Source organism: Arvicanthis niloticus, chromosome 2, assembly GCF_011762505.2.
Source record: "Arvicanthis niloticus isolate mArvNil1 chromosome 2, mArvNil1.pat.X, whole genome shotgun sequence".
In the NCBI taxonomy this organism is placed as follows: Eukaryota; Metazoa; Chordata; class Mammalia; order Rodentia; family Muridae; genus Arvicanthis; species Arvicanthis niloticus.
In genome coordinates, this window is record NC_047659.1 from 2,720,123 (window position 1) to 2,739,431 (window position 19,309).

Consider the following 19,309-nt stretch of genomic DNA (forward strand, 5'->3'; position numbering starts at 1 on the left):
TACTAAAGATGACTATAAGCTACCATGAGGTTCTTGGGATTTGAACTCAGGACTTCCAGAAGACAAGGCAGTGCACCTAGAAGGCTGAGCCATCTCTCCAGGCTTTTGTTCAATTCAAGGGTTTATTTCTTATGCCTCTATACTATCCTGGATGGCTTCTTATGCTATCATGAATTGGGAAATCAAAATGTTTCTGCAATGAACTACACTTGTATGTGTGAACATGTACTTGTGTGTGTTCAGTAATGTGTGTGTCTGTCTCTTCCTCTCTGTGTGATTGAGGTGTGTGTGCGTGTGTGTGTGTGTGTGTGTGTGTGTGTGTGTGTGTGTCCATGGCCTGGCTGAAACAATGGAGCATCATTTTGCTGTCTCTGAGATGAGGAACTAGGACAGGATAGCAGGAGCCAAGGAGATTTCCTTTACCTGTCTAACTGCATTTTTGGGTCTCAGTCCTTCCACATGACTCTCTCCTCAGACATCTAGGAACAGCTCAGAACATTGTTCTGATCCATCTTTAAAGAACTCCTGTCTATGAAACATTTGTAATCCACAGAATTTGTGTCAATTGTGTATACTTTCTTCACTTTTGAACTCTCTGGTATGACCTGAGGCGATTGTCCCTTAAGTCATCCCACAGATAATACTACAGTATCTATACACAGAGCATGGGTATCCTTCTTCCTTCATGAATATTCATTTTAGAGTTCAAGGCTTATCCTTGGGAAGATTTATGTGTAGCACACTTGCTGATTATAGTATCTCTTCAGTGAGCATGAATTTCCTGTGAGATGGTTTCTCTGGGGATTCACAGATGGTGGGGCTCAAAAGTAGAACCATGCAGGTTCCTGCACTCCAGATATAATAAGAGCCTTCACTTCAATAATAATTAGGGTCCCTAGATATTCCCTAGTATATTCCTCCTCCTCCTCTTTTTCATCCTCCTCCTCTTCTTCTTCCTCCTCTTCCTTCTCTTCCTTCTCCTCCTCCTCCTATTCCTCCTCTTCTTCCTATTCCTCTTCCTCCTTCTCCTCCTCCTATTCTCTTCTTCCTCCCATTCTTCTTTCTCCTCCTCTTCTTCCTCTTACTTCTCTTCCTCTTCCTCCTCTGCCTTTTTTCTATCTCTGTCTTTATATCTATCTATTCCTGTCTCTCTTCTCTCTTCTCCTTGTGGTCCCTGCCTCTGACACCTTCCTACTCCCACAACCCAGTAACTCAAACTCAACCTCCTTCTATTCCCTGAAGTTATTCACTGTGACAAGTTTTATTTAATGAATAGTTTTAAATTGGTGAGCATGGTTTACACATCAAAGGCAGGTGTTCATGAGGATCTGCTCATCTTGGAGCAACCAGGTCTTGGGGCAGAACTTAGAATTTCAGCTGCACCTGACCAACCCCCCTAAACATATGCATTATTAATACTTAGGTGGTTTTGTGTTTAAAACTAAAACATGAAATGGGAAGCTAAGGTGCTATGAGAATTCAGAAAAGCTGCTGAAAAGAGGTCTGTGTTGGTGTGTGTAAGCAATCCTCTCTTTGGAATGTGAAGGCCCTGAGCAAGCAGAAATGCATGGAAATGAACAGATGCTACCTAAAGTAGAATGAAGGCCAAACATGACTATTGCCAGGACATCATCAGCAATGACAGAAAGCAGATTCCGATGGGACTTCTTAGTGCCTGCATGTTATGGATAAGTGGTACAGCATGATGCCTTGGGTTCACATCCCCAGAAAAAAGAACAGAAAGAAAAAAGGAGGGGAAGGAAGGAGAGGGAGAGATGAAAGAAGGGGAGATGGGGGAGGAAGATATGTGTTATTACAGCTAGGTTGGTGTTTCAGTTATGGCAAATATTTAACTACTTCTCTGTGATTAAAAACAAAATTAGATTGTGTCAGGGTCAGGAGACCTGTGTTGGAGCTAAGCAGTACCCCAACTAGCTATTTTTAATTTTAATACTTTAACCACACTAACATATATCTCAATGAACTCCATGTGCCATCAGCAAATGAAACAAAATGTGTCGATCATGTTCAGTCTCTCTTTATCTGGGCCCTCCCAACATAATCAGTCTCAGTAGTGTCTTCTCTACTTTTCCTTTTATACCATATTACTCCATTCACCTCTAAAATGGCATCCAACACTCTACAGGGGTCCAGAAATTATCCTTCAAAGGCACATGGATTCATCATGTTCGGAAGCCACTGACCTAGAACCACCACATGAGATACAATACTCTGGTTGGAGACCCAGCTCCGATGCTGAATTACAGATGTTTCCTACCACCTTGGGGGTTACAGTTTCTGGACTCTGAGTTGAATCTGCAGAACTGCATGGTGAGAGGAGAGAAGTCTCTGGAGTTGGAGCTATAGGTTTATTTTGAGACCATCTCAACACTTGCTTCTTGTGACTGCCACACTGAGTTGTCATCTGACCGCCTCATGCATACAGTAACATTCACCCACATGCCTACAATAAATAAATGTGATAAAAGTATTTGAGTGCAGTTTGGGTGTACAGACTTATTTGTAGGACCTAATTTATTTAACCTTCTGGTGTATCAACTTTATTATGAAGATTCTGGCCAACAAAGGAGACCCTGAAGGACAAGCTGGGTGCTGGGAACTGGAACCTTTTCCCTGTGGTTGTGAGCCTTAGCTCACTAACTAGAAGTTTCTCTAACCCTCCTTTTAATTTTTTTTTTTTTTTACCATCCTTAGAAATAAAATCTGCAAGACTCTATCTTACCACAAGGTGTCAGACAAGGGTAACTTATTCTTCAAAGGCCTTTTACACTCTGATGAAAGTCAGGGAATTCAAAAATTATATAAGAAGCATTAAAATATGCAGAACAGTGGCGCGTAGAAAATCTGTTTGATCCCAGCACTCAGGAGGCAGAAGCAGACTGATGTCAGAAAGAGGGGACATTTGGGCCCAGGGTCACATTAAAAACAAGACCCAGACCTACCTTGGGAGTTACAGTGTTTGCAGTCTGAGTTGAATCTGCAGAACTCTGTAGAAGGGTCCCTGAATTCGGAGCTAATGCTTTATTTTGAAATCCTCTCCACCCTTGCTTCTTGTGACTGCCACACCGAGTTATCATCTGACCTCCACTTGGGTATCAATATTTTTTCACCTACCTAAAATAAATAAATAAATAAATAAATAAATAAATAAATAAATAGCGAGATCTAAGCTAATCAAAGCTCATGATGACACTGTCTCAAAATAAATAAAATGATACAAAATTAAATAGTTAAAAAAACCAGCATTTGGCACTGTGGAGAAAAAAGGATAATCATGGAAAACGTTGATGGGAGTTTATTTTCTTTACATTTCCTAATCAGCCTAGTCTGGGAATGGTGTGCATGAAATTCCTGAGATGCTGTTATTGAGATCTCAGTCAGTAACTTCTGAGGACGGCTTCATTTCAGAGGAGTAGATTCCCCATTGACACTTTCTCTACTTCCTCCTTCTGAAATTTTCACCTTATTGACAGCAACATTTTTTTTTTTTTTTTTGGTTCGTAATACTTGAGTGCTCTGGGAAGCTGTCCTTAATAGAAGAGATTGGAAGGTGAGATGGGAAGGAGTAAATCTGGTGTAAAAGTCACTCACTAACTCAGATTCATTCTTTGACTGTGCTAACAGTTCTCTGGGAAAATGCTACATGTCTGGACACCAAGCACATGTTAGCTGCAGAGCAGTTGGTCTCCAAGTGTGATCTAGGATTAGTACAGTATCACCCGGCAACCTGTGAAATGCACAACTGCAGATTTCTTCCAGACCTGATCCCGGAATGGAACATGTCCCAGGAGTCAGTAGGTTTCCAGTGATCCCTCCAGTTAATTCTGAGTTCTCCTGCCTTGAGATGGATCACTACTGGGGACCCCTGCCGGCAGTTGCTGGCAGTTGGCACTGTGGGTGCCCGCACGCACGCGCAGAGGTTGAGGAGCGGGGTCTGTGGAGCAGGCTATGCTCTGCAGTGAGGATCAGGCTCAGCATGAGACTGTTAGTCTGGCCACCAAGTGCCTTGCTTTGGATCCCACGGAGAAGTGAGTGAGTCCCAAGTCTCTTTCCCAGGCCCCATGCTACCTGCCTTTATAGGCCTCAGGAACCTGCTGTGCGCCTAGGACGGGTGAGGCTGGTCTCAGGAGTGGGCAAGGGGGCAGAGGTGCTCAGGGCAACCCAGCTCTGAGCGCCCCTAAGGCTCCTACTAGCACTTGGGGAGCTCTCCAAGGTGTTATGGGCCTGGCACAGAGCATAGGGTGCTGGTCAACTTTGCAGTCAGATTGAGTTCCACCACTAACGTTTGCCAACTTGGCAGTTTGCACAAGTTTGCCTCCCTGGATGAATGACTGGTACATCATCCTGCTGTTTGGGCTGGTCTCTTAGTGGAATTTTTTTCACTTGAAGTCCTTGGAACCCAGGTCTTACTCTTTTGGGATCTGGGTAGGATTCTGGTTTTCTTTAAAATACTCAAAGCTTTTAAGTAAGGAATTCAGGTGAAAGCAACTAAAGGCATTTGTAGTGCTGGAATTGAAGTCCACTTCAAGTTGGGTTATGCTGTTTCCTTGGCGTGGGGCATGCATCCACATCTCAATATTAAATCAAGGCAATGTATTTAATATTAACGTTAAGCACTTGAGTAAGTAATGCTTTAAGAATCAGCACTGTGTAGAACACTTCCCCTTTTCCAGTAATTAACTGTGGCAAAGCAAAAATACATTTGAAAGACTTATGGGACATGCCCTGCAAACCACAATGTCTTCCAGTCATTGGGTTTCTTGGATTATAAATTCTTGGCCAGACACATGAATCTGTTGGGCTGTGTCAGTATTTAGTAGGAACACCCAGCCATCCTATTCCAGCAAAACAGAATTCAGTGTTTAATGGGTAAGAAGCCTAGCGAGTGTTAGTTAAAATCCTTTAGTTCTTGACATCTCTGCACTATGCTGTGTCCTGCTGGGTTTGCTGTGCAGCCTGGTGAAACCTTCTCTCCTGTAGGACTTCAATGATAGGTTTAGCTAATGTCTAGTAGAAGAAGGCATGTTTCATTTAAGTGGTACTTAGGTTTCCCAGTTTGGGGCACACAGTCAACAGTCTCCCTAGCTGACATGGGTTCTATTCCTTAGTGATGTTCCTCAGCATGGTTCCATGCAGACAAATGGCTGGGCATCTCTTCTGGGCCACTCTGGCCTTCCACCCACAGTCTCTAGGTAGTGGCTTTCTGTCAGCAAGCACCAACAACTTGCTGCATGTCACCATCTGTCTATAAAGTGTCATCCTTTAAGATGCATGGCATTACCACACAGTTCTTGCTGGACTGTTTGCCTGTCCTGCACCAAAAGTTTTTTGAGAACAGACACATCATTTGACTTTGTATTTGCCCTGTTTCTTATCATTGTTCAGTGTGGTTAAGGAATTAACAGGGAACAGCAATAGATTTATACATCTCTGTCTGCCAGCTTGAACCACCAGACTAAAATACACTCTAAACTTAGAGTAAACTGTTTCTTATACTTTAGTACAATGCATGCTACTCTATTCCTAGGTACCTCATATCAACCTACTCTATAATATTGGTTAAAGTCAGCAAATGCCATGAAGTAATGCATCTTGAAGACAGACTGTAAGCCCCTCACAAGCAGGCTTGAACTCTCCTTCTCTTTCTCCTCTTTAATGTCTATGTAGTAATCAGCCTTCTAAGAACTTGTTGAATGGCATAGATTTTTACCCAGAAATCTTTCAAATGGCAATGCCAATACACAACACAAACAATCAGACAAACAAACAAAAAAGAGGAAGGTATTAACTATGTAACTGAGTGAGCAGTGACCTGGCCTTGGGTGCTTAAACTATTGCCAGCAGGATTTGTCACTTGTCCTTTTTTATTTCTTGTTTGGCTTTTCTGTGTTTGCTTTCTTCTGTTCACAGGAAGACATCTTCTGTCTTACACGGGGTGGCATCCTAACTTAGCAAACATGTAAAGGGTATCTCTTCACTCTCTTCCAATGGAGATGATAGCAGAAGAGGACTGTAACTTGCCAACTAGATTTGGCTGCCATCCCTAAGCAACTCAGTGTGATCACAGGAATTAACTCTGAATGGGCAAGGTTGTGTCTTCTGCCTGTTTGTATACCCAGAGGATGGCTGTTACATGGGACAATCAAAACACCTTTGTGTATCTTACATTCCAAAGCAACACTTAGAACCACAAATATTTTGTGTGGTAGGGCTTTTAAAAATCCACATATGTAACATATAAATATAATGATTTATATAAGCAAGATAAGATATCTTGCATATAAGATAAAATTTTTAGAAAGCTCATTCAGTGTTTGTCTATGCTTCATATACATCTGCTTAGCATGAAGATGATTTAATATAAATACAATAACTTCATGTCAGATGTGGTGGTGCACGTTTTTTATCCCAACACTCGGGAGACAGAGACAAGTGGATCTCTGAGTGTGGAGTCGGCTATCCATAGCAAGTTCCAAGTCAACAAGGACTATGTACTGAGACCCTACTATAGAAATGTAGGAATAGAATACATTTACTATGCCTGAAATTTCCATGCAAACCCTCATGTGAGGTCCACTTGTGTTTCCATGAAGAGACTCCAGTTTTGCACTTTGGAGCATTTCAACACTGTGAGTTTTCACATGAGAGATGCTCAACCTATAGTCTCCTCCTGAATGTTCCAAGATAGGGAACTCCGGAATTCCCAGAGCACCTTAATAAGAAAAAAAACCAATACTGCTGTCAGGGAAAGGCTGACCTTTAAAACGTGTAAATATTCTATGTATCATAATCTACTCCTGACAATAATTTTCCACTCCATAAGGCATCACAGGTGATCCAAAATCTCAAAGTATTTGAAATATTTGTCAGCAACCTACCTCTTGTGTAGTTAAAGTTTTTTTCTTTATTGGACAAGGTACAGACTGGAGGTGTAACCTTTGACAAGTGAATTAGAACTCTTTAAAAACAATGGAGACTATAACATCCTGTTTGACATGCATAAGATGTGCAAAGCCAAGACTGGATTAGGCTCTATGAAGCTCTTAAGTAATATTATTTTTTTCGTTTGGGGAAATTTTTAACAAGCTCCTCTCCAAGGGGTTGACAGAGAAAGTGGGCTTGTCGGTGACTAAACACAACTCAATACCCCATCGTCAATAGATGACCAGCCACTTTTCCAACATGGCTCTTCCAAAGAACACTCTGGCATTGCAGCCTTTTGGCCCTTGAAGCAACTATTGGGATTCAGCTACATGATTGTATCTCTTCCCTTTGCTACCTTCAGGAACGTTTCAACATACAAACCAGTTCACTTTTGTTTCAGATTCCATCATTAAAGTGGAAGCCTAGGAAACATTATCTTTCTGAAGTTCTCTATCAGCTGCCTGGAGCCTTGATGATAGCATCATTATGCGAAACTGAAAAATGCAATCCTAATTCCATTTACCTTTAAGGGGAGCAGGCTTTTGTCTAACTGAGAACCTGGAGTAAATTCTTCCTGAAGAAAAAAGGAACAGCTAATCCTTTCTGTTTCATATAAATAACAGGTCATTCATTGAACAAATAATGAATATTTAGTGAACTGGTTGAAGGCTAGTTAAATGTGTAGCTTATTCACTATTTGAATCTTCATTGTGTTTTTTCTACTCTACTTCTCAAGTGAATAAATATTTTATGTTGTTCCTTCAAACAAAAGGACTGTAGGTGGACAATGGTGGTGCATGCCTTTAATCCCAGCACTTGAGAGAGACACAGGCAGATCTCTGAGGTTGAAGCCAGCCTGCTCTACACAGAAAGGTCCAGGGCAGCCAGGAATACATAGAGAATAGAAGCCCTGTTTCAAAAACAAACCAACAATAAAACAATAGTACCATAGATGGAACAGACTTTAAGTTTCTTTTTTTAGGTGGCTCAAGCCAGACTATTTTCTAGCATTCATGGAGATCAGTAAAGATATTACAATCCCAGAAGAACTGTGGAAAATGAAGCCACAACAGAACCTGGAAGATGACAGTGACTCCGTAAAATAATGCCTATAAATGCTAATGATTAAAATCTGTATACTTCAAGTTTATGCTGAATCTCTTAGTGTTGAGAGGGGCACTCCATTCTAATCTGCTGATCTCTGTGCTCGGATGCCTGTAGCTGAAGCTGTATGGTAAAATTGAGGTAACTTGATCAATTATCGGGGCTTAGTTGTATAAACTTCAGGGGTCCTGTAAAACCCTGGGTCTTGTATTTCTAAGAATGAAGTGGACCAGACCATCTCCAGAGCCTTTTGAGTCCTTTAGAACACCTCTGCTTCTAAGCAATGAGGAGGAGAGCCCAAACATCAGACAGCAGTGGAAGCTTCTGCTCCAGCACACTTGGAGCTATGAAAAGGAAGACTTAAATAAATAAGTGGTTCAAAGAGGAACAAAATAGGAAACACTCTGTGGTCTTTATTTGAGTCTTTACATTTTTTATTTCTGCTTATCCACTGTGGAAACAACAAATTATTCAACACACTTTTCTTTTTAATTGCTGACTAGCATAAAACACGGCAGACAGAGAAGTATTAACTTGTTGGGAAGCAGATTGTGTCTGCAGGAGTTCACTAGATAGTTAAATAGCTTTTCCTAAACTTTCTGAACATTAATTAATCACTTTTAGAAATATAAAATCAAAGAGCAAGACTATACAAGGAAATTCATACTTTCTTTTTTTTTAAAAAAAAATCACCCTGTTATTCCTGCCGTTCTCATATAAACCTCAAGCATATAATAAAATTCATATAAACCTCAAGCATATAATAAAATTCATATATTTCTGCAGTAGGATTGACTATTATTCCAAATCCTTTCCATTTTAATTAATAAATTCACTGCTACTTCTCTGCATGATTGCCACATTTGATCCTTGTCATAGTGATACGGTGTGGCTGAGAAGTTGGCCAAGTACAACACAATCTGTTTTGAAAGGATTGACATGATTTTCTGCTCCTACACCTGAGAGGTTAGGTCACATTGTACCATTGATTCAGTATTCTCAGCTCAAAAAGCAGTTGCTACAGATAACAATGCCAAAACAGTCCTTCCTGAACTTTATGGAGACCTCTAAATTGAGGTTTCAAAGGATGTGAGGCCTTTCCATCTCTTATCCATCCTACTGAGTCTTGGGTATAGTATAAATACAAGATCATATCCCCAAAGCCAACATCCCCGGGCCTGGAACTGGGAAGCAAGGAAGGTAGATACTGGACAAGTGATGGCAAGTGGAACTACACAGCAGCAATCCAATGTCCCTGTTGAACGTTGCTCAAGATGCCTACATTGTCTGATTGTATTGGAGAAAGGGAAAATGTGGGATTTTATCTTTTGAAGAAGAGACCTGAACTTTACAATTTGATATTCCTCTGGACCTGAACTCCTTCCTATATTGCCAAGAACAAGGGACTTTAAATTGCAAAAAATGGGATTGTGAAACACATCTCTGAATATACTGAAATAATGTCTCCTCTCAATGCATGTGGACAATAAGAACATATAATCCAACTTGCATAAAATGAAAAGTGCAGGAGAATGATTTTTGCCTCTGGAAAAGAGGACAACCTGGAGAACTGGACTGTGGTACATGAATAGAGCACAGGGGTAGATTTATCATGGAGAAGAATCTCCCTTAAGCAAGGACCCTAGAGCTTTAGGTCCTAACAAAGATGAGCTGCCCATGCCAAGGCCTTAACCAACTCTTCCCATCCAAAGTGCTTGCCTTGTAATGAAGCAGAGAGAAATCTCTAGCTTTGAAAGGAGAACTTGCAAAAGTTTATACCATGAGTCAAAGGAGAGACTCCGGAAAGGGCACCTCAGAAACTGATCAATGTGGGGCAAGTTGGTTAGCAGGTAGGCCACGGCACTTTCAAGTGACATAATCAGTAGTAACTTCCCTGGACAATCTCTTGTATCCAGGAGAACTGTCGGATCTTCTGTGAGGTCACTAGTGTTGTGGTGGCACCAAGTGCCTGTGTGGTATTTCTTCAGAGCCTCTGGGTTCACAAGCAGTCATGTTTTGCATCCTGCTCAGGCTATTTTACAGGGACAATGCAGTACAGCCAGAGTCCAAACCTAGGCAGAAGGCATTCTGTAAAGCAGGATGAAGGAGATGGCCCTGGGTTAGACACAGTGAGTCCTGGGCAGTGCATGAGGAAGGTTCCTGGTGGAGGGGACCTTGAGCAGGTCCTTACAGGAGAAGGGCTTAGCATCTGGAGCCTTCACATTCTTCACTGGCAGACCCAGAGTTGAGAATTTCTGATTATTAGTTTGGCAGAGATCCAGGAATTAACAAGCCTGCAGTTGCTTTGCTGAGAGATCTGAATTTCCTGCTGAGTGGCAAAGGATGCCAGGAGAAAGTTCTGTGAGAATAACAAAGCCTTGCTCTCAGGATAGAGTGCTGAAGCATTTCATCCTCAATAGATTCCTGTAGGTTACATGAATATGTGATGCCAAGAACAGAGAGGGATAATCCCCTTGTCAAGTATCAAGGTCTCAGAGACTCTGGTCTCAAACACACATGATGTGGGATGAATTACAGTCTGGGATAAGTGTAGTAGTGTGTGGTTTCTCATCATGCATTTAAGAAGCAAGGATAGGTGTTGGCTTGTGGGAGATGATTGGTGCTGGTGTTTATGGTCAATCTTTTTTGTGCTAAGAAATACAGACTACATCTTCAGACATAAACTGGCAATACCCTCAATTTCTTCTTGACTGGGAAAGCTTAAGCACTTCAGGGTTAGTGGGACTGCAGTAGGGACTGAGCCCTATGTTTAGTGATGGTGGTTGGGAGCAGGGACATAGGTGAGGATCCCAGCTTGAAGATAGCTTTCCTGCCCTTTCAGGAATTCACTGTGTCTCTAGAATTCCCTCTTCCTCAGGCTTCTCTGTGGGAGTAAGTATGGTTTCTCCTTTTCCTGTCGTATTTTCCCTACAAGTTTCCTTGTGTTTCTCTACCTGAAGGGTCTGTTGGGAAAGAGTCCTCCCAAGCCTACACCATCAGTGAGCAGGAGCAGAGAATGAAGAGGTTGGAGAAGCTCAAAAGGGACCTTGAAAGGATGAAGAATGAGAGAGATGAACTCCGGGGAATCCTGGCACATTATACTGACAAGGATTTGAAAGACAGGTATTTATTATGCTTAGTTCTCAGCTGACTATCTTGGACCTACTCTGTTGACCTCAGATTTCTTCATATCATAGGAGGCTACAACTCCAGGCTGTCCTCATGTCCTAATTCATTTTGCTGATTGGATTTTAGATGCAGAAATTGAAGTTCAGAGAAGAGTGAGATGGGGTCATAGGCTATTTTGATTCCTCCAAAGCAAATCAGATCCTTTGGCATGAATCACAGTCTTCAATTAACAGTAGTACTGGGTGAGCTCTCATCAGTCATTTTGAGAAGCCTGGACTGCTGTTGCTTTGTGAGAGAGATTAGCTACTGTGTGTTTATGGTGAATCATTTTTGTAATTTTCTGGAGCTGCTTTGAGTCCATTTAAGTCCTGTCAAGTGCCTGAAGGACCTCGTTCTACATGCTGCCCCTCAGTGACTGGATTTGCTACAAATCATCTGTTCATTATACACGAAAATATTGCCACATCACTGTATTTATTTGGGATTATGAGTTTGAGTGTGTCTCTCTGTGTGTGAGTGTGTGTGAGTCTCTCTCTCTCTCTCTCTCTCTCTCTCTCTCTCTCTCTCTCTCTCTGTGTGTGTGTGTGTGTGTGCACATGTGTTCCAGTTAAGATCCAGGGAGTCTGTGTAGTGTGATGGTGCCTGAGGATTTACCTGACTCATTTTCAGGTAATGATAGTGAGGAGGCCTTGGAGCCTCACTTGTAGCAGCAGAGTACATGACCTCTGTGCTCACCTCTGATGAGCATTGGAAACTCCTGATATAAGTAATAAACCCTTTCCCTGTAAATACTGATTATGTTCTTTAGTAATTGATGTAGCTATAGACACAAGGATTTAGAAATCCTTGTCTATAAACAGAAAAAGAGTCATCATCACAGGTTTAAGTTGGACCCTGGCCTGTGGCACAGGCTTCTGGAAAGTTCTTGGAGACCTAATCTATTTCTTCAAGCCCCCTTAGGGAGCTAAAGTAGGTCAGATTCTTCATTTAATTCTCTAACTCTACTGGCCCCAGACCACATATAACAAGTTTAATAAGCACCAAGAGGACCCAGTACAAAGGCGTCAGGATGTGGCATATATGGGCTGGGGTAGTCCACGATTCAACTTGAATTGATTTAATCCTTGAATCCTTAGTTCAGAAGTTATTTGCTTTATGGGCCTTGCCCTCCCACAGCATCAACTTTGAGACCATGATGCTGGAGATGCAACACGAACAGGTGATGACTGATCTCAAGAAAATTCCTCAGCAGATCTGTGAGGCCTTGTACAAGTGCCAGGAGCTGATTCAAGAAAATCAACTTTACTGGTGAGTGACTCACACTGTCGTTTCCACAGCACTAGGCACAGAATGTATCTGCCCATCATTGTCTTTGAAACAAAGTGAGGACTCTGGTTCCATACTGATTACTTCTCAACTGGAAGCTTGCCTCCCTCAAAGGATGGCTCTAGGATATTGATCACTTGGACTCATTTTAATCAAGCCTGATGAGTCAGTGAGCCCCTCCAATCATTATCCTTCCCAACTCAGTATCCTCTAGATAGAAAAGATGTGCACCTTGATGGAGACATCAATCTACCTTGAGTTTCTGGGGCGCTGAAAACAGATATATAGATCTGGTTTGCATGAGACACATAGGAAGATGTGTACCTGTTGGGTCTGCTCTCCTCTCCTAGAGAAGGTTTCCACTGTCTCTACTCTCCAGTGGTTTTCTATTACCAATGACATATATGCAGTCGTGGGGCCCATGTCCTCTTCTGGGAGATACATGATTCCCTGTTGGTGTCAGGGTTTTCAAAAGTACCTTGAGTCTTCTGGAATGTTGATGTCTTCTCAATTTGACCTTCTCATATGTGATGTCACATGGCTACTCTCATCTGTAGTCTGGGGCTGTTTGGGGATCAGGGCCCATAATGAGAAGGGATGGTACTTGGAGAAGTGGGAGAAAGATAGACACTGCCTGGGAATCACCATTTCTTCTCTGTAGTTCAGCATCAGGAACTGTCACCTCCTTACAGAATCTTTTCATTTGAAGAAGCAAGTAAAAATTCTGTGGAATGAGTACAGAGAGCTGCTTAGGGAGTAGATTGCACTGGATGTGTGTTCTAAGGAAACAAAGAGGCTATGTGTTGAGGCCAGCACGAACATATATGAGAAATACACCAAGCAGCAGCAGGTAGGATGCATCAAGGATGATCAGGGGCAGGTTGCCCTTATGTCTAACCATAAACACAGTCAAGCCCAGATAACTGTCCTCCACCTTGTCCAGGCATTCTCAAATGTCTTATCCAGTTGTTCATTTCAGTGATCATTTACAAGACGTTCTGTGGAGTTATACTTTTTCAAGAAACTGGAAGATTGGCAAGCAAACCCTCCTACTCACCTACAAGCTTCAGTTCATTAAGACAGATAGGGTAAACACACACTACATACCAACATGCAATTGTTCTAGATGGGCTCTATGTGGCTGCCTCCATTGTAGTAGCACAGAACATTGAGTGATGAAGTCAGTGCCTGTAGCACATTTGCTTTGGACCCATGGCTCCAGCCGCATATGTAGGGGACGATGGCCTTGTGAGACATAGGTGGAAGAGGAGGTCTTTGGTCCCATGAAAGCTGGATGCCCCAGTGTGAGACAATTCAAGGGCAGGTAGGGTATTGGGAGGGAGTCAGTGGGAGCACATCCTCATTGGAGGAGGAGGGTAGACTGGATCAGGTGTTTCTTGGTGGGGGCAATGAACGAAGGGGATAACATCTGAAAGTAATAAAATATCTAAAAAAATTGTTTTTAAAAAAGAGGTGGGGGTGGGGTCTTGTATATTTACTCTCCCTCAACCCTTGCATTATAAGATGGTCTCTTAACCCAACCTAGATCTTGGTTCACACTAACAAAGCCTGAGGAGCAGCTGGTCAGTCCTGGTTTCTGTCAGTGTCGCTAGAGTTCTTTCCTGGAGCTTGTATTCAGGAGCTGACAGGATGAACAGGGATGTGTGAAAGGCTTCTCTCAGGCTGAGGATTGGGGTGAGAGATGTGAGGCTTCAAGAAAAAAATTTCTCTGACTCCCTCAACCTACTCTGCATAAGTTACTAAATTTTTTAGTCCTCAAGGGATAGATTACAGAGTCCTGGGTCTCAAATGAAACATCAGATTTTCACAGTCTGCATTCAATGGTTCCTCCAGCATTGTGGTCTCATTATGCTTTCCCGCTCACTTATGTTGTGTGTGGAAAGAAGGTCATATGCATGTCTGTGCCAATATGTATGTTGATGGGTATGTTGAGAGACCAGATATATACATATGGTTTTGATCAGTCTTTCTGCAACAAAGCCCAGGACTGTCACTGATTCTGAGCCTTCCTATTTTGGTTAAGCTCTGACCAGCATCTCTAAATCTTCTGTCACCTCCCAGGCAGAGCTCCTAGAATTACTTTGTCTCAAGTAATTGCCATGCTACAAGGTTTAATTACCACAGAGAGGAAGAACATTTTTACATATTTCATTTTTTTGGGAGGGGGGGTTCTTGTTGCTTTTGTAAGAAAACAATTTATTAACATGGAAGAAGACGATGCAGTCTGTTCCAGGTGTCAGATACATAAATTGGCCCAATGTGCCTTCTCATGAGCTCTCTTGTCATTTGGCCGAAATCAGCAGGGAAAGGAGGAGGGTGTTTGTGGGCTATGATGGGTCTTACCCAAGACACCTAGACTCCACATAACCCACAGGTCAGTTATTCAAACCTATAATACTTTATCAAACAAACAGAACCCATTTTGCCAACACTTAAAAGTGAATAATTTCATGTTTAGCCCAGCCCAGCTTTCTCATATCTTACCATGTGACCTCAGATTCCCCTTTCCCAGTCCTTCCTTCATTCATTACAACTTCCTAACCCTGGGTTTGGAGGCCCACCCATGTGAGGAACAACCACGGAAGACATGGTACTCTTAGAACCAGAGCAGGATATGGGGCACAAAGGGGTGCTGGACAACAGCTAGCTGCACACATGAGACAAAAGGTGGCCCCAAGGTGGTCCTATTCAAAGGAAACTGATGGACCTGAACAACAGCCTCTTGTTATAACATGGGCCTTTGGGTCTCTCCACAGCATCAGTGTCAGTTCAGTTTGCATCAAGGAAACATCAAACACAGCAGCAGGTCTTCATGCTGCTCCACCTAGCTCAATAGAACAAAAGGAGATAAATTATGGTGTAAAGTCAGATTGTCAACCATTGGTAGTGGAAAATCTATTTATCACAATTGAAACTATTTATAGAGGGAAATCTATTTAGCCATATTGAAAACATTTGTAGGAAAACCAAACACTGTGGTACATGGAGGTGAGTAGGAGGCTTCTGTGTCAAATCCATGGGTCTGAGAGTAACAAGTCCAGCTAATAGTCTGTGTCCCCTCTCTGTTCTTGGTGGATAGTGACTGCTTGCTGGAAGGTCAGGTGGCTCATTGCATCTTCTCAGCATCCTAGTTTGTTTTCCTCATTACCTCCTAACATTTTCTTTCCAACATTGCCTAAGCTTGACTCAGTTATCCTTGGTTCTGTAGTTTGTGCTAGGTATTACTCTGTGAAAGACTGAGCTGCTTGGTGTTGCATCTGCATTGAGTGGAAGGCCCATACCTATGGTGAGGTGCTAGAACAGGGCTGCCTCAGACAGCCCTTAAGCTCCTGGTAGTCTAAAGCACTCACCCTGTGTTCTGTCTGTAGCAGTCTGTAAAGGCTGTCATTCAAAAGTGATTTGCTTTGAGTTAAAACAATTCTCAAGGAGGGCTGGAAGAAATGAAGAACTTCAGACATTGCCGATGGTGTAGCCTTGTGAGAATCCATGTACAACTCTTCAGAAAGTTGAACTGTAGTCCCCATTGACCCAGTGACTCCAGAACAAGACGTAGGTGTCCACAGAGAAATTGGGGCAAATCATGGTTGTAGTGGTACTCCACAGAGCTGTTCTGAAGTAGAAACTCTGCAGATGTCCATCAGTCAAGGAGTGAACAAGTACACAGTAGTCCAGCCCTTCCAAGGACTATTGTCTAGGGTGATAATTCCTGCCACCATTTGGTCTTGAACTAGTCAGACTTATTTTCCACAAAACATCCCTGACAGAATCTCCTTACGTGAAGAAAAGTCTCACTTTCCATCCTGGTTACAGAGATTTCCTAGTTGCCTGGGCTTATAGCTTTGTTTACAAATCTACACAGGCTGTGGAAAATTGAGGGCCTGTTGGAAGATACTGCTAACTTTGGAGTCCCTGAGAAACAGTGAGCAAGAGCCAGGAACCTGCTTGTTCACACCGATCCCATGATCCTATGTGCCTTTGCTAGGAACTAAGCTGACTGTTCACAGCCTTGGGAACTTGCTAAGCAGGCTAGGCTACCAGGCCAAAACCCCATATTTCCATCTTTTGTTCATTATGGGAAAGCATTTATTTTATTATGCTGTCTATAGGCTATACCTACTATGTTCTTGTCCCATTCAAGGATTTTTTTCTGTTTAATTTATTCAGTTTATGTATGTGAGTACACTGTCTTTCTCTTCAGATACACCAGAAGAGGGCATCTGATTTTAGTAAGATGGTTTGAAAGCTACCATGTGGTTTTTGAACCTGAACTGAGGACTTCCAGAAGACAAATCAGTGCTGAGATATCTAATGGCTGAGATATCTCTCCAGGCTTTTGACAATTCAAGGGTTTATTTCTTATATCTTTATAGTATCCTTTATGATCTCTTATGCTATCATGAACTGGGAAAATCAAAATGTTTCTGCAATTAAATACACTTGTATGTGTCAACATGTCCTTGTGTGTTCAGGAGTGTGTGTGTGTGTGTGTGTGTGTGTGTGTCCATGGCCTGGATGAAACAATGCAGCATCAGTTTGCTGTCTCTGAGATGAGGTACTAGGATGGGATAGCAGGAGCCAAGGAGACTTCCTATACCTGTATAACTGTATTTTTGGGTCTCAGTCCTTCCACATGATTCTCTCCCTCAGTCACCTAGGTGCAGCTCAGAATATTGTTCTGATCCAGTTTAAAAGAACTCCTGTCCATGATCATTCTTGTGATCCACAGAGTTTGTGTCGATTGTGGACTCTTTCTTCCCTTCTGAGCTCTCTGGTATGACCTGAGCCTATTGTCCCTTAAGTCACCCCACAAACAATACTACAGTAGCTATACCCATAGCAGGAGTGTCCGTTTTCTTTCATAAATATTTTTTTAGTGTTCAAGGCTTTCCCTTGGGAAGATTTGCATGCAGCACACTCTTGCTGATTATAGTATCTCTTCAGTGAGCATGGATTTCCTGGGAGATGGTTTCTCTGGGGAGTCACAGATGGAGGGGTTCACAAGTAGAACCAGGCAGGTTCCTGCACTCCAGATATAATAAGAGCCTTCACTTCAATGGTGGCTAAGTTCCCTAGAAGGCCTCTGTATAGTGTTTGATTCAGACATTGCTACACAGTTATTTTTCAATATAATATATATGTACCATTGGAGAAATGTGGTGTTTTATTTTAACTCCAGTACAGTGTAGTTCACACACTTTGAAGCCATTTTTTAAATCTGAGAAAAATTTCCAGGCCCAGGTGCTCTCTGCCCCTTCTTTGGGAATACAGGGAATGACCTTAGCTGAAAGTCATACTAGATTGTCCTGCTAAATAAAGCTGGTGTTTGCTAGATAGCTGACATAGCAGGTGCTCACCAGGCCTTTGTGTCTTCCTCCCCTAGGTCTGAAAAACTTTAACAGAAGGTCAAACTGGGCACAAACAAGGTCAAGATTTCCATCAGACACAAGTCTTCACCAGGAGCTTTGTGTGTTGAAAGCAAGTGAACCACCATTGCATCTCATCCCTATAACCATGGCAATCTTGGACTGCATGTTCTTCCTTTTGGGGGTTTCTATATGTCACAAGGCCTTTATTTTACCTAGCCTCTGGTCCAGCAAGAGTGCATGTTTGGAAGGCTTCAGAGAAGTGCTGAGGGACATCAACATCTGCTGGTCATCCAGGAGGAGCCTGAAAGTGTAAATTTTGGCTTGTCCTAATGGGTCATCAAGGATAATTTTATAGAGATCAGTCAAGTGAATTTTAAAGACTTTGAGATACCATCTTCAACATGTCTCATGATTTGCCTTGGAAGGATTTGTCAATGAGCAAATCCTCCAACCCAATGAGGCATGCCCTCATTCATCTTGAAGAGATTATTACCATCGTTGACTGCCTTTGCACTATATTTCCAAGGCCAGCAACATGCTGTAAGTCTGTGCTGCAAAATCTGCAGCTAAAGAATGCTTCTTAGCTTAATTTTGGTTTTAAGCTTTTTAGCTTAGTTTTGGTTTTAGGTAGAGTTTTGATTGCTTTCAGTATATGGTTTCTTTGATTCATATGAAGTTTTGTTATTTATTATTTTTGTTACAGTAATTAATTTGTCGTTGTACTAATTTTATATACTTTATATATTGACTCCCCCACTTTAAGTTGTTATTGAATAAATTTAATGCATTCATAAAGATAAAAACATGATCACTAATTTTTCCCTCAAAAGAACCTTCTGTATTCATGTGTGGTTCACTGTCTTGTAACACTGGAAGTATCAGGCAGGAATGGACATCTTCAAGTAGCATGTGGCTTAGGCTTGCCAGCCAGTCACAGCTACACAGAAAATTGTGCTTTTGATGTGAATAGTGTGTCAAAATCTGTGGATCCCAACTTCATCATCAAAAGATTTTCCCTGCTGTATCTTTGTGCTCATAAATTTAGCTATGTTAAAATGTACTACTATGTGGATGGTTAAGTTGAACAAATAAAGTAGAAACACAAGTGTGTTTCTCTAATACATCCAAAGAAATAAAAATATTCAATAAAGGAGTACAAAAAATAAGTAAACTTGGAGCTTTATGCCTCTTGTTTTCTTGAAATATAGCATCACTTATAAATGCACAACAGAGATCAAGAATTCCAAGACCCTTTGGGAGATGTTGGTTATTTTTTCTGTTTAGGGGGTGTTTTTTGTTTGTTTTGCTTTGTTTTATTTTGTTTTGTTATTGTTCTTGTTCTAATAATAATGATGATTTTTTTTTTTTTTTTACTCTTGGCCTGGAAAATGTATCTGATACTTTTTTTTAAAAATTTG

The 19,309-nt window shown here is 41.8% G+C and overlaps 1 protein-coding gene across 1 annotated transcript; it reads left to right on the forward strand.

Moving 5' to 3' along the window:
* The first annotated feature begins 3,938 nt into the window (after nucleotides 1–3,938).
* On the forward strand, nucleotides 3,939–19,067 carry LOC143441240 (uncharacterized). The gene is made up of 4 exons (XM_076928328.1): nucleotides 3,939–4,049; nucleotides 11,010–11,172; nucleotides 12,355–12,486; nucleotides 17,906–19,067. The coding sequence occupies exons 1-4, from the start codon at nucleotides 3,998–4,000 to the stop codon at nucleotides 17,919–17,921; spliced, it is 363 nt and encodes a 120-aa protein (XP_076784443.1). The 5' UTR covers nucleotides 3,939–3,997; the 3' UTR covers nucleotides 17,922–19,067.
* The last annotated feature ends 242 nt before the right edge of the window (nucleotides 19,068–19,309 follow it).